The sequence below is a fragment of the Nerophis ophidion genome, linkage group LG24 (assembly GCF_033978795.1).
Source record: "Nerophis ophidion isolate RoL-2023_Sa linkage group LG24, RoL_Noph_v1.0, whole genome shotgun sequence".
In the NCBI taxonomy this organism is placed as follows: domain Eukaryota; kingdom Metazoa; phylum Chordata; class Actinopteri; order Syngnathiformes; family Syngnathidae; genus Nerophis; species Nerophis ophidion.
This window is the reverse complement of record NC_084634.1, coordinates 4,228,091-4,240,584: the sequence shown is the minus strand read 5'-3', so window position 1 is coordinate 4,240,584 and position 12,494 is coordinate 4,228,091. Positions and strand designations below refer to the sequence as shown.

The following is a 12,494-nucleotide window of genomic DNA, read 5'->3' as shown; positions in this document are numbered from 1 at the left end:
GAATCGGTTTATTACTTATTACTCCTGACAAGCCTCGTACTGTACAAAAAACTAGGTCAAGGGTGTCTAAACCTTTTGACTTGGGGGCCGCAATGTGCTAAAAACAATTTGGAAAGCAGACTGCACGTAAAATAACAACATATTTAGGCTTTATATACAGGATGTGTGTACATTTTATATTAATATAATAGATACATCCCAGAGAGTAATAAAGTATTTCTGATTCTCATCATTAATAATTGGATGAGAGTATGTAAAAGTTCCAACTTCTACCTTGTTCACTTCCAGGAAGACCTTAAAGTTTTGTAATCAATCAGAAATATCGAGCATCTAAAATGCGTCAAACATGGTTAAGTGTGGAGAGTGTTTCACATTTTTTCCCATCATGCTTTGTAATGGTTTTAAATGAGCGTAATTTTAAAAAAATGTTATGGTACTTGGATATTTTTTTTTGTAATATCCACAAAGTTCAGTGAGCATGTGTGTTGACTTTTTGCGTTGGTTGCATGTTTTGGATTGGGTCATACAGGTAAATGCTCTGCTGTGTTCACTTCAATGAATTGGTCACATTGTCCACAGGATGGCGGCACATTTCCAGTAATCAGAATGTCAGATATTTAGGGGCCGATGTCCCTTTGGAACAGAGGACTGTATTGTATTTCTAAGGTTTTATTATTATTATACCGCCGCCTCTTTGAGCTGTAATTTGACCCCCTTAACATGCTGCAAAACTCACCGAATTTAACACACACATCAGGACTGGTGAAAATTGCCATCTGATAAAAAACACAAAACTCAAAATTGCACTCTAGCGCCCCCTAGGACAAAACACAGACAAAACTGCTTGTAACTTCCGTTAGGAATGTCATAGAGACATGAAACAAAAACCTCTATGTAGGTTTTTTATACACTTACATCCTTCAGCAAAAATCAACAGGAAGTTGGCAAAAAACCCCTCAAAACAAAAGTTAATTTTTGCCTCTTTGAGCTAAAATTTGACCCCCTCAAAATGCTTCAAAACTCACTAAACTGGACACACAAATCAGGACTGGTGAAAATTGCAATCTAATAAAAAAGCCAAACCTCAAAACTCAAAATTGCGTTCTAGCGCCCCCTAGGAATAAAACAGACAAAACTGCTCTTGGGAAGAAAACTCTGACAAAACTGCTTGTAACTTCTGATAGGAATGTCGTAGAGACATGAAACCAAAACCTCTATGTAGGTCTCACTTAGTCCTACATTTCATTAATTGACATCCTTCAGCGAAAATCAACAGGAAGTTGGCAATTACCCCTTCAAAACAAAAGTTTTGCAAAAACCTGTCACCTTTTTCCAAACATTATCTCCTCTGAGCGCGTTTGTTGTGTCGGCTTCAAACTCGCACAGGGGAGAGATTGAACACTTCTAATTAAAACTTAAGAAAAGAGTTTTGATAACTGCTCCGGTTTTGATTTTACATGCCTTCAGAGAACAGCTGCGCTGATGCTGCTGCCGTCTGAAGATGGCCGCTTAAAAGCAGGAAGCACCAGTGTGACCACACAATGCAGAGAAGGTAGGTAATGTGCAGGTAAAGATATGTTGTCTGGGTGGTGGCAAGAAGCACCAGCGTGTATGAGTGAAAAAAAGGAACACTAGTGTGACCCCAGGATGCAGGGAAGGTAGGTAATGTGCAGGTAGAGATATGTTGAATGGGTAAAGGCAGGAAACATCAGCAAAAGTCGGTCCCGCCCAACGCTGCTTGCAGCTTTAATTTAAAATGAATTTGGAAACACAGTTTTCTTGTGACGTCTCACGGGCCAAACTGAAGACTGTAGTTTTGGATAGTTTTAAACAAAAAAATACCTTAAGATTGTAGCACCGGATGGTCTGGTCGCTGGAACCCGAGTACAGGCGGCGCTGCAGGCAGGGTGCAGCCGACACCAACAGGCAGCTCACTTTGGACGTGTGGCCCGAAAACACAGCGACACACTTGCGGCTCTGCGAGAAGATAAGAGGTCATTCGTACGACCAAAGCGGGGAAAAATGGTCTGCGTGCATGTCAGGTATAAACACTGATGCCATCTATTAAACAAGACAACAAGCAAGGAATTAAACAGAGACAGAATTCAATTTGGCTCAATTTGAGGAGAGACACCAGGACACTGTACTCTTGTACAGTCTGTCAGATTCAAACACTGATGACATATATTAAACAAGACAAGAAGCTAAAAATTAAACAGAGACAGAATTAAATTTGGCTCAGTTTGAGGAAAGACACCGGGACACTGTACTCTTGTACAGTCTGTCAGGTTCAAATACTGATGACATCTATTAAACAAGACAACAAGCAAGGAATTAAACAGAGACAGAATTCAATTTGGCTCAATTTGAGGAGAGACACCGGGACACTGCACTCTTATACAGTCTTCATCACGCTCTGGCGAAAGATTCTACGCCTCCCTCTTTTATTTGGACTTTCCCTGACCACATGGCCACAGCTGTTTCTAAGGGACGGGGGTCGTAAACTGTTCTCAGAAAAGGTCAGTTCAAAAAAAGAGGTTTGTAAAACAGTTCAAAAAAGAGGTCGTCTGAAACTTGGGCAGATCCTGCCTTCTCTCCACTTTGTAGTTCACAATTAACCACACATTCATGTTTTAAATGGACATTTCAAACATGATTTTGACACAATTCACCACACATCCATGTTTCAAATGGACATTTTGATTGATTGATTGATACTTTTATTAGTAGAGTGCACATTTCATGCATGATTTTAACACAATCACACATATATGCTTTAAATGGACATTTCATGCATGATTTTTGGCCCTGTGATGAGGCCACAGCTGTTTCTAAGGGACGGGGGTCGTAAACAGCTCACAGAAAAGGTCGTAAATAGTTCACAGAAAAGGTCGGTTCAAAAAAAGAGGTTCGTAAAACAGTTAAAAAAAGTTCATAAATGAATTAAATCAGCGGTCTCAGACACGCGAGACCAGCTTGCTAGTAAATCAATAAAATAAAAATAAAAATAGAGACAGCTCACTGGTAAGTGCTGCTATTTGAGCTATTTTTAGGACAGGCAAGCGGGCGACTCATCTGGTCCTTACGGGCGACCTGGTGCCCGCGGGCACCGCGTTGGTGACCCCTGATGTAAAGCATGCATAATATAACCCCAGCCTCTATTGTAGCATCTATTATATGCGCCTTATAATGCGGTGCGCCTTATATATGAACAAAGTTTTAAAATAGGCCATTCATTGAAGGTGCGCCTTATAATCCAGTGCGCCTTATAGTGCGGAAAATACGGTAAATTGAGTTTGAGACCGACTGGATCGGTTCGCAGCCGAGTGTGAAGCGACCGGAATGAGAATCAGCACCTCCAAGTCCGAGTCCATGGTTCTCGCCCGGAAAAGGCTGGAGTGCCATCTCCGGGTTGGGGAGGAGACCCTGCCCCAAGTGGAGGAGTTCAAGTACCTAGGAGTCTTGTTCACGAGTGAGGGAAGAGTGGATCGTGAGATCGACAGGCGGATCGGTGCGGCGTCTTCAGTAATGCGGACGTTGTATCGATCCGTTGTGGTGAAGAAGGAGCTGAGCCGGAAGGCAAAGCTCTCAATTTACCGGTCGATCTACGTTCCCATCCTCACCTATGGTCATGAGCTTTGGGTCATGACCGAAAGGATAAGATCACGGGTACAAGCGGCCCAAATGAGTTTCCAGGTCTCTCCCTTAGAGATAGGGTGAGAAGCTCTGCCATCCGGGAGGAACTCAAAGTAAAGCCGCTGCTCCTCCACATGGAGAGGAGCCAGATGAGGTGGTTCGGGCATCTGGTCAGGATGCCACCCGAACGCCTCCCTAGGGAGGTGTTTAGGGCACGTCCAGCTGGTAGGAGGCCACGGGGAAGACCCAGGACACGTTGGGAAGACTATGTCTCCCGGCTGGCCTGGGAACGCCTCGGGATCCCCCGGGAAGAGCTAGACGAAGTGGCTGGGGAAAGGGAAGTCTGGGCTTCCCTGCTTAGGCTGCTGCCCCCGCGACCCGACCTCGGATAAGCGGAAGATGATGGATGGATGGATGGATGGATGGAGTTTTAAATGGAAATTTCATGCACGATTTTTGGCCCTGTGAGGAGGCGGCGACTTGTCCAGGGTGCAACTCGCCTTCCGCCCGAATGCAGCTGAGATAGGCTCCAGCACCCCCCGCAACCCGGAAAGGGACAAGCAGTAGGAAATGGATGGATTGATGATTACAACACATTAAAGAAACAAACAGCTTCATGTTGCTCCCCAATCTACAAAGTGGACTTTTACAAGTTTTCTTCTTGGTTAGGTTTTCAAAGACAGCTTTTGCCAGGAACTCATATCAACACAAAGTCTTGGGGACAATTTAGATAGAAATATTCCAACAGTGCCCCCACCTGCAAGTCCAGGGCTTTGATGGTGCGGTCTCCGGAGCAGGTGTAGAGCAGGCCGTTGTGGACCTGCATGGCATTCACCGCCTCCTGGTGGCCCTCGAACGAGCCGCAGGACGTGTCTGGGAACGATGCCAGAAAACATCAAATGATGATACCAGATATATTTTTATCAGGGGTCACCAACGCGGCACCAAGTCGCCCGTAAGGACCAGATGAGTCGCCCACTGGCCTGTTCTAAAAATAGCTCAAATAGCAGCACTTACCAGTGAGCTGCCTCTATTTTTTAAATTGTATTTATTTACTAGCAAGCTGGTCTCGCTTTGCTGGACATTTTTAATTCTAAGAGAGACAAAACTCAAATAGAATTTGAAAATCCAAGAAAATATTTGAAAGACTTGGTCTTCACTTGTTTAAATAAATTCGTTTTTTTTTTTTACTTTGCTTCTTATAACTTTCAGAAAGACAATTTTAGAGAAAAGATACAACCGTAAAAATGGTTTTAGGAGTTTTAAACACATATACCTTTTTACCTTTTAAATTCCTTCCTCTTCTTTCCTGACAATTTAAATCATCCATCCATCCATTTTCTACCGCTTATTCCCTTTTTGGGGTCGCGGGGGACGCTGGCGCCTATCTCAGCTACAATCGGGCGGAAGGCAGGGTACACCCTGGACAAGTCGCCACCTCATCGCAGACAATTTAAATCAATGTTCAAGTAATTATTTTTTTTTTTATTGTAAAGAATAATAAATACATTTTAATTTAATTCTTCATTTTAGCTTCTGTTTTTTCCGAGGAAGAATATTTGTGAAATATTTCTTCAAACTTATGATTAAAATTCCCAAAAATTATTCTGGCAAATCTAGAAAATCTGTAGAATAAAATTTAAATTTCATTTCAACGTCTTTTGAATTTCTTTTAAAATTTTTGTTCTGGAAAATCTAGAAGAAATAATGATTTGTCTTTGTTAGAAATATAGCTTGGTCCAATTTGTTATATATTCTAACAAAGTGCAGGTTGGATTTTAACCTATTTAAAACATGTCATCAAAATTCTAAAATTAATCTTAATCGGGAAAAATTACTAACGATGTCCCATAAATTATTTTTTTAATTTTTTCCAAAAAATTAGAATTAGCTATTTTTTCTCTTCTTTTTTTTGGTTGAATTTTAAAGAGTCGAAATTAAAGATGAACTATGTTTCCAAATTTAATTTTCATTTTTTCCCGTCTTTTCTCCTTTTTTAAACCGTTCGTTTTTTTCATCGTTTATTTTCTACGAAAAACTTTCCGTAAAAGGAAAAAAAATGTACGACGGAATGACGGACAGAAATACTGTTAGAATAATTGTTCCTAAATTACCACAAAAAAACTTTGTATTACATTGTGTTCCGGACAAGAAGACAAAAGGCTGAAACCTTCCAAGAAGAATGCTTGTAAAACTTCACTGGGACTACAAAGCGGACAGATGGCAGTGAAGTGAAGTGAGTTATATTTATATAGCGCTTTTCTCAAGTGACTCAAAGCGCTTTACATAGTGAAACCCAATATCTAAGTTAGATTTAAAGCAGTGTGGGTGGCACTGGGAGCAGGTGGGTAAAGTGTCTTGCCCAAGGACACAACGGCAGTGACTAGGATGGCGGAAGCGGGGATCGAACCGGCAACCCTCAAGTTGCTGGCACGGCCGCTCTACCAACCGAGCTATACCGCCCCAGGATCTGCCCAACTTCCACAGGAACTATTTATGGAATTCTCTTTAAACTATTTTATGGGACTTTTTTAGAACTATTTGACAAACTCTCTTCGAACTGTTCGGTAACCGAAGGCAACGCTGTTTACGACCCACTTCCCTGCGGAAGCAGCTGTGGGAGGGGGGGGTCAAATAAAGAAGGAGTACGATCTTGGGGCAGAGCGTGGTGCAGGACTGTACAGAGAGTACAGTGGCCATGTCTCTCCTCAGATCTGAGTCCAAATTTAATTCTGTCTCTGTTTGATTCTTTGCCTCTTGTCTTGTTTAATAGATGTAATCAGTGTTTGAAGCTGACAAATACCCATTTGTATTTATTTATATAGATTTATTTATTAAAGGTAAATTAAGCAAATTGGCTATTTCAAGTACCTAGGAGTCTTGTTCACGAGTGGGGGAAGAGTGGATCGTGAGATCGACAGGCGGCGTCTTCAGTAATGTGGACGTTGTATCGATCCGTTGTGGGGAAGAAGGAGCTGAGCCGGAATGCAAAGCTCTCAATTTACCGATCGATCTACGTTCCCATCCTCTCACCTATGGTCATGAGCTTTGGGTCATGACCTAAAGGATAAGATCACGGGTACAAGCGCCCGAAATGAGTTTCCAGATCCCTCCCTTAGAGATAGAGTGAGAAGCTCTGCCATCCGGGAGGAACTCAAAGTAAAGCCGCTGCTCCTCCACATGGAGAGGAGCCAGATGAGGTGGTTCGGGCATCTGGTCAGGATGCCACCCGAACGCCTCCCTAGGGAGGTGTTTAGGGCACGTCCAACCGGTAGGAGGCCACGGGGAAGACCCAGGACATGTTGGGAAGACTATGTCTCCCGGCTGGCCTGGGAACGCCTCGGGATCCCCCGGGAGGAGCTGGACCAAGTGGCTGGGGAGAGGGAAGTCTGGGCTTCCCTGCTTAGGCTGCTGCCCCCGCGACCCGAGCTCGGATAAGCGGAAGAAGATGGATGGATGGGCTATTTCTGGCAATTCATTTAAATGTGTATCAAACTGGTACCCAAGAAGTAGCTCTTGCTTTCAAAAAGGTTGGTGACCCCTGATTTAGTTGGCATCGTCGTGAACTGACTTACAAGAAGACGTCCATGTCGTGTTTGGAAATGACACGTCGCTGTAAAAAAATAGCGGTGGACAACCTTTTAGCATCAGTTATGTCAAGGAAAAAAAACTATTTGGATGTTGGGGTTTCACCTCTCAGATGATTTACAAATGTCCATGTCGCTGGTGGAGGTGACCTCGTTGCACGCCAGGCTCGGCTGCTCGGTTCTGGACGGGTCCGGAGGAGCAGACGAGGTCCCGGCTGCGGTCACGTCCATGTTTTCGGGGAGAAGGAGCTCTTTGAGAGGTTTCCCGCCCGCTTCCTCGTCGTTGTCCATCTTCACGCTGCTTGGCAGGGAGGAGGTGCTGACCTGAGTGCTGCTGCCGCTGGACCGCCTGTTCGCTCGGAGCCACCTGGGCCTGGAGGCCTCGGCGTCCATCTCCGTGTCGCTGCTGTCGGCCCGCGCGTCCCCGTGAGCCTTTTCCAGCGCCTTCCTCTTCTTCAGCTTCCTCACCCGCTTGCCGCCGCCGCCCGGCTCGCGAGCCCCGGCGGGGGCCGCGGGGGCCTCGAACTCAAAGGCCGAGCGCTCGGCCAGGCTGCCCGTCTCGGAGCTTCTCCTGCTGCTGACTGAGGATTTGGAGTCCAGGCCGTGTAGGGCAGGGGTGTCCAAACTTTTTCCACTGAGGGCCGCACACTGAAAAATCAAAGCATCAAGGCCATTTTGATGTTTTTTCATTGTAAAAAACAATACATGTATAAAAAAATATACATTTCGGCCTCCAGTCAGGCTTGATCCCGAGGACCCCAAAGGGTTTTGGTCCAAAAAATATAAAAAAAGTGTCATTATTCAGTATTATTATTTTTACTATTAATTGTGAGGCGGCATAGCTCGGTTGGTAGAGTGGCCGTGCCAGCAACTTGAGGGTTGCAGGTTCGATTCCCGCTTCCGCCATCCTAGTCACTGCCGTTGTGTCCTTGGGCAAGACACTTTACCCACCTGCTCCCAGTGCCACCCACACTGCTTTAAATGTAACTTAGATATTGGGTGTCACTATGTAAAGCGCTTTGAGTCACTTGAGAAAAGCGCTATATAAATATAGTTGACACATAATTCACTACTATTATTCACGTTTTAAATCTCTAGATCAGGGGTCACCAACCTTTTTGAAAGCAAGAGCTACTTCTTGGGTACTGATTAATGCCAAGGGCTACCAGTTTGATACACACTTCAATAAATTGCCAGAAATAGCCAATTTGCTCAATTTACCTTTAATAAATAAATATATATATATATAAAAAAGTGGGTATTTCTGTCTGTCATTCCGTCGTACATTTTTTGTCCTTTTACGGAAGGTTTTTTGTAGAGAATAAATGATGAAAAAAACACTTCATTGAAAGGTTTAAAACAGGAGAAAACAGGAAAAAAATTTAAATTTGGTTTTTATACATAGTTTATCTTCAATTTCGACTCTTTAAAATTCAAAATTCCACCGAAAAAAATAAGAAGAAAACTAGCTAATTCGAATCTTTTCGAAAAAATTAAAAAAATAATTTATGGAACATCATTAATAAATTTTCCTGATTAAGATTAATTTTAGAATTTTGATGACATGTTTTAAATAGGTTAAAATCCGAGCTGCACTTTGTTAGAATATATAACAAATTGGACCAAGCTATATTTTTGAAAGCAAGAGCTACTTCTTGGGTACTGATTAATGCCAAGGGCTACCAGTTTGATACACACTTAAATAAATTTTCCAGAAATAGCCAATTTGCTCAATTTACCTTTAATAAATAAATATATATATATATATATATATATATATATATATATATATATATATATAAATGGGTATTTCTGTCTGTCATTCCGTCGTACATTTTTTTTCCTTTTACGGAAGGTTTTTTGTAGAGAATAAATGATGACAAAAACACTTCATTGAAAGGTTTAAAAGAGGAGAAAACAGGAAAAAAACGAAAATTTGATTTTGAAACATAGTTTATCTTCAATTTCGACTCTTTAAAATTCAAAATTCAACCGAAAAAAAGAAGAGGAAAACTAGCTCATTCGAATCTTTTTGAAAAAATAAAAAAAAATAATTTATGGAACATCATTAGTAATTTTTCCTGATTAAGATTAATTTTAGAATTTTGATGACATGTTTTAAATAGGTTAAAATCCAATATGCACTTTGTTAGAATATATAACAAATTGGACCAAGTTATATTTTTGAAAGCAAGAGCTACTTCTTGGATACTGATTAATGCCAAGGGCTACCAGTTTGATACACACTTCAATAAATTGCCAGAAATAGCCAATTTGCTCAATTTACCTTTGATAAATAAATCTATACATATATAAAAAATGGGTATTTCTGTCCGTCATTCCATCGCACATTTTTTTTCCTCTTACGGAAAGTTTTTTGTAGAGAATAAATGATGAAAAAACACTTAATTGAATGGTTTAAAAGAGGAGAAAACAGGGAAAAAAAAGAAAATAAAATGTTCAAATCTTCTATTTCGACTCTTTAAAATTCTAAATTCAACCGAAAAAAGGAGGAAAAAAATAGCTAATTCAAATGTTTTTGAAAAAATTAACAAAAATAATTTATGGAACATCATTAGTAATTTTTCCTGATTAAGATTACTTTTAGAATTTTGATGACATGTTTTAAATAGGTTAAAATCCAATATGCACTTTGTTAGAATATATAACAAATTGGACCAAGCTATATTTTTGAAAGCAAGAGCTACTTCTTGGGTACTGATTAATGCCAAGGGCTACCAGTTTGATACACACTTAAATAAATTGCCAAAAATAGCCAATTTGTTCAATTTACCTTTAATAAATAAATCTATACATGTATAAAAAAAATGGGTATTTCTGTCTGTCATTCCGTCGTACATTTTTTTTCCTTTTACGGAAGGTTTTTTGTAGAGAATAAATGATGACAAAAACACTTCATTGAAAGGTTTAAAAGAGGAGAAAACAGGAAAAAAACGAAAATTTGATTTTTAAACATAGTTTATCTTCAATTTCGACTCTTTAAAATTCAAAATTCCACCGAAAAAAATAAGAAGAAAACTAGCTAATTTGAATCTTTTTGAAAAAATGTAAAAAATAATTTATGGAACATCATTAATAAATTTTCCTGATTAAGATTAATCTTAGAATTTTGATGACATGTTTTAAAAAGGTTAAAATCCGAGCTGCACTTTGTTAGAATATATAACAAATTGGACCAAGTTATATTTTTGAAAGCAAGAGCTACTTCTTGGGTACTGATTAATGCCAAGGGCTACCAGTTTGATACACACTTCAATAAATTGCCAAAAATAGCCAATTTGTTCAATTTACCTTTAATAAATAAATCTATACATGTATAAAAAAAATGGGTATTTCTGTCTGTCATTCCGTCGTACATTTTTTTCCTTTTACGGAAGGTTTTTTGTAGAGAATAAATGATGAAAAAACACTTCATTGAATGGTTTAAAAGAGGAGAAAACAGGAAAAAAAAAGAAAATTTGATTTTTAAACATAGTTTATCTTCAATTTCGACTCTTTAAAATTCAAAATTCAACCGAAAAAAAGAAGAGGAAAACTAGCTAATTCGAATCTTTTTAAAAAAAAATTAAAAAAGAATTTATGGAACATCATTAGTCATTTTTCCTGATTAAGATTACTTTTAGAATTTTGATGACATGTTTTAAATAGGTTAAAATCCGATCTGCACTTTGTTAGAATATATAACAAATTGGACCAAGTTATATTTTTGAAAGCAAGAGCTACTTCTTGGGTACTGATTAATGCCAAGGGCTACCAGTTTGATACACACTTCAATAAATTTTCCAGAAATAGCCAATTTGCTCAATTTACCTTTAATAAATAAATCTATATATACATAAAAAATGGGTATTTCTGTCTGTCATTCCATCGCACATTTTTTTTCCTTTTACGGAAGGTTTTTTGTAGAGAATAAATGATGAAAAAAACACTTAATTGAATGGTTTAAAAGAGGAGAAAACAGGGAAAAAAAAGAAAATAAAATTTTCAAATCTTGTATTTCGACTCTTTAAAATTCTAAATTCAACCGAAAAAAGGAGGAAAAAAATAGCTAATTCAAATGTTTTTGAAAAAATTAACAAAAATAATTTATGGAACATCATTAGTCATTTTTCCTGATTAAGATTACTTTTAGAATTTTGATGACATGTTTTAAATAGGTTAAAATCCGAGCTGCACTTTGTTAGAATATATAACAAATTGGACCAAGCTATATTTTTGAAAGCAAGAGCTACTTCTTGGGTACTGATTAATGCCAAGGGCTACCAGTTTGATACACACTTCAATAAATTGCCAGAAATAGCCAATTTGTTCAATTTACCTTTAATAAATAAATCCATACATATATAAAAAAATGGGTATTTCTGTCTGTCATTCCGTTGTACATTTTTTTTCCTTTTACGGAAGTTTTTTGTAGAGAATAAATGATGAAAAAAAACACTTCATTGAACGGTTTAAAAGAGGAGAAAACAGGAAAAAAAAAATTAAATTAAATTTTCAAATCTTCAATTTCAACTCTTTAAAATTCAAAATTCAACCAAAAAAAAAGCATTAAAGGTGCCTTGCAGCTTTAATTCATTATTATTTTTTTAGCAATGACATTTCAAAACAAAGCACACTAAAAGGATTGGGGATCCTACTCATTAAAGTGTTAAAAAATAAATTATACATATTTTTTTAACCGTTTACTTTTAACACAATAATCTCGAGATCAACTTCAGATCCATCCGTCAATTATAAGTTTTATTATTGTTTATGTTTTATGTTTGTTCTTTCTAGGCCCTTCTTTAAAAAAAAACAAAAAACAGCTCTGTTTTTTATACGGCAAACACAAAATATGCAACATTTTCCCCCAAAAAATGTCTCAAAGTGGAAAATCTAACTTGACGTAATCGGAGCCTTGAATATGTCAATAATTGATGATGACATTGATTTTGATTCGTTATTATTTTTTAAAGAAAGAAACAGCCTGCATGGCAGTTTTGTGTTATTGGAGTCAACATTGCACCAGTTTGACCCCAGGATACAGAGAAGGTAGGTAACGTGCAGGTAAAGATATGTTGTCTGGGGGATGGCAGGAAGCACCAGCATGTATGGGTGACAGAGAGAAGCACCAGTGTGACCCCAGGACGCAGGGAAGGTAGGTAATGTGCAGGTAAAGATATGTTGAATGGGTAAAGGCAGGAAACACCAGCAAAAGTCGGTCCCGTCCATCACTGCTTGCAGCTTTAATTCATTATTATTTTTCTCGCA

The 12,494-nt window shown here is 38.9% G+C and overlaps 1 protein-coding gene across 1 annotated transcript in view; it reads right to left on the bottom strand.

The window, feature by feature from the left end:
- The window catches only part of znf106a (zinc finger protein 106a), a 63,656-nt gene that overhangs the window by 9,121 nt on the left and 42,041 nt on the right, over window positions 1-12,494 (bottom strand). The window contains exons 12-15 of the mRNA XM_061885955.1: window positions 7,330-7,871; window positions 7,212-7,249; window positions 4,394-4,509; window positions 1,843-1,977 (exon numbers count right to left, since the gene is read on the bottom strand). Coding sequence (XP_061741939.1) covers window positions 1,843-1,977; window positions 4,394-4,509; window positions 7,212-7,249; window positions 7,330-7,871 — 831 coding nt within the window. The remainder of the gene's footprint in view (window positions 1-1,842; window positions 1,978-4,393; window positions 4,510-7,211; window positions 7,250-7,329; window positions 7,872-12,494) is intronic.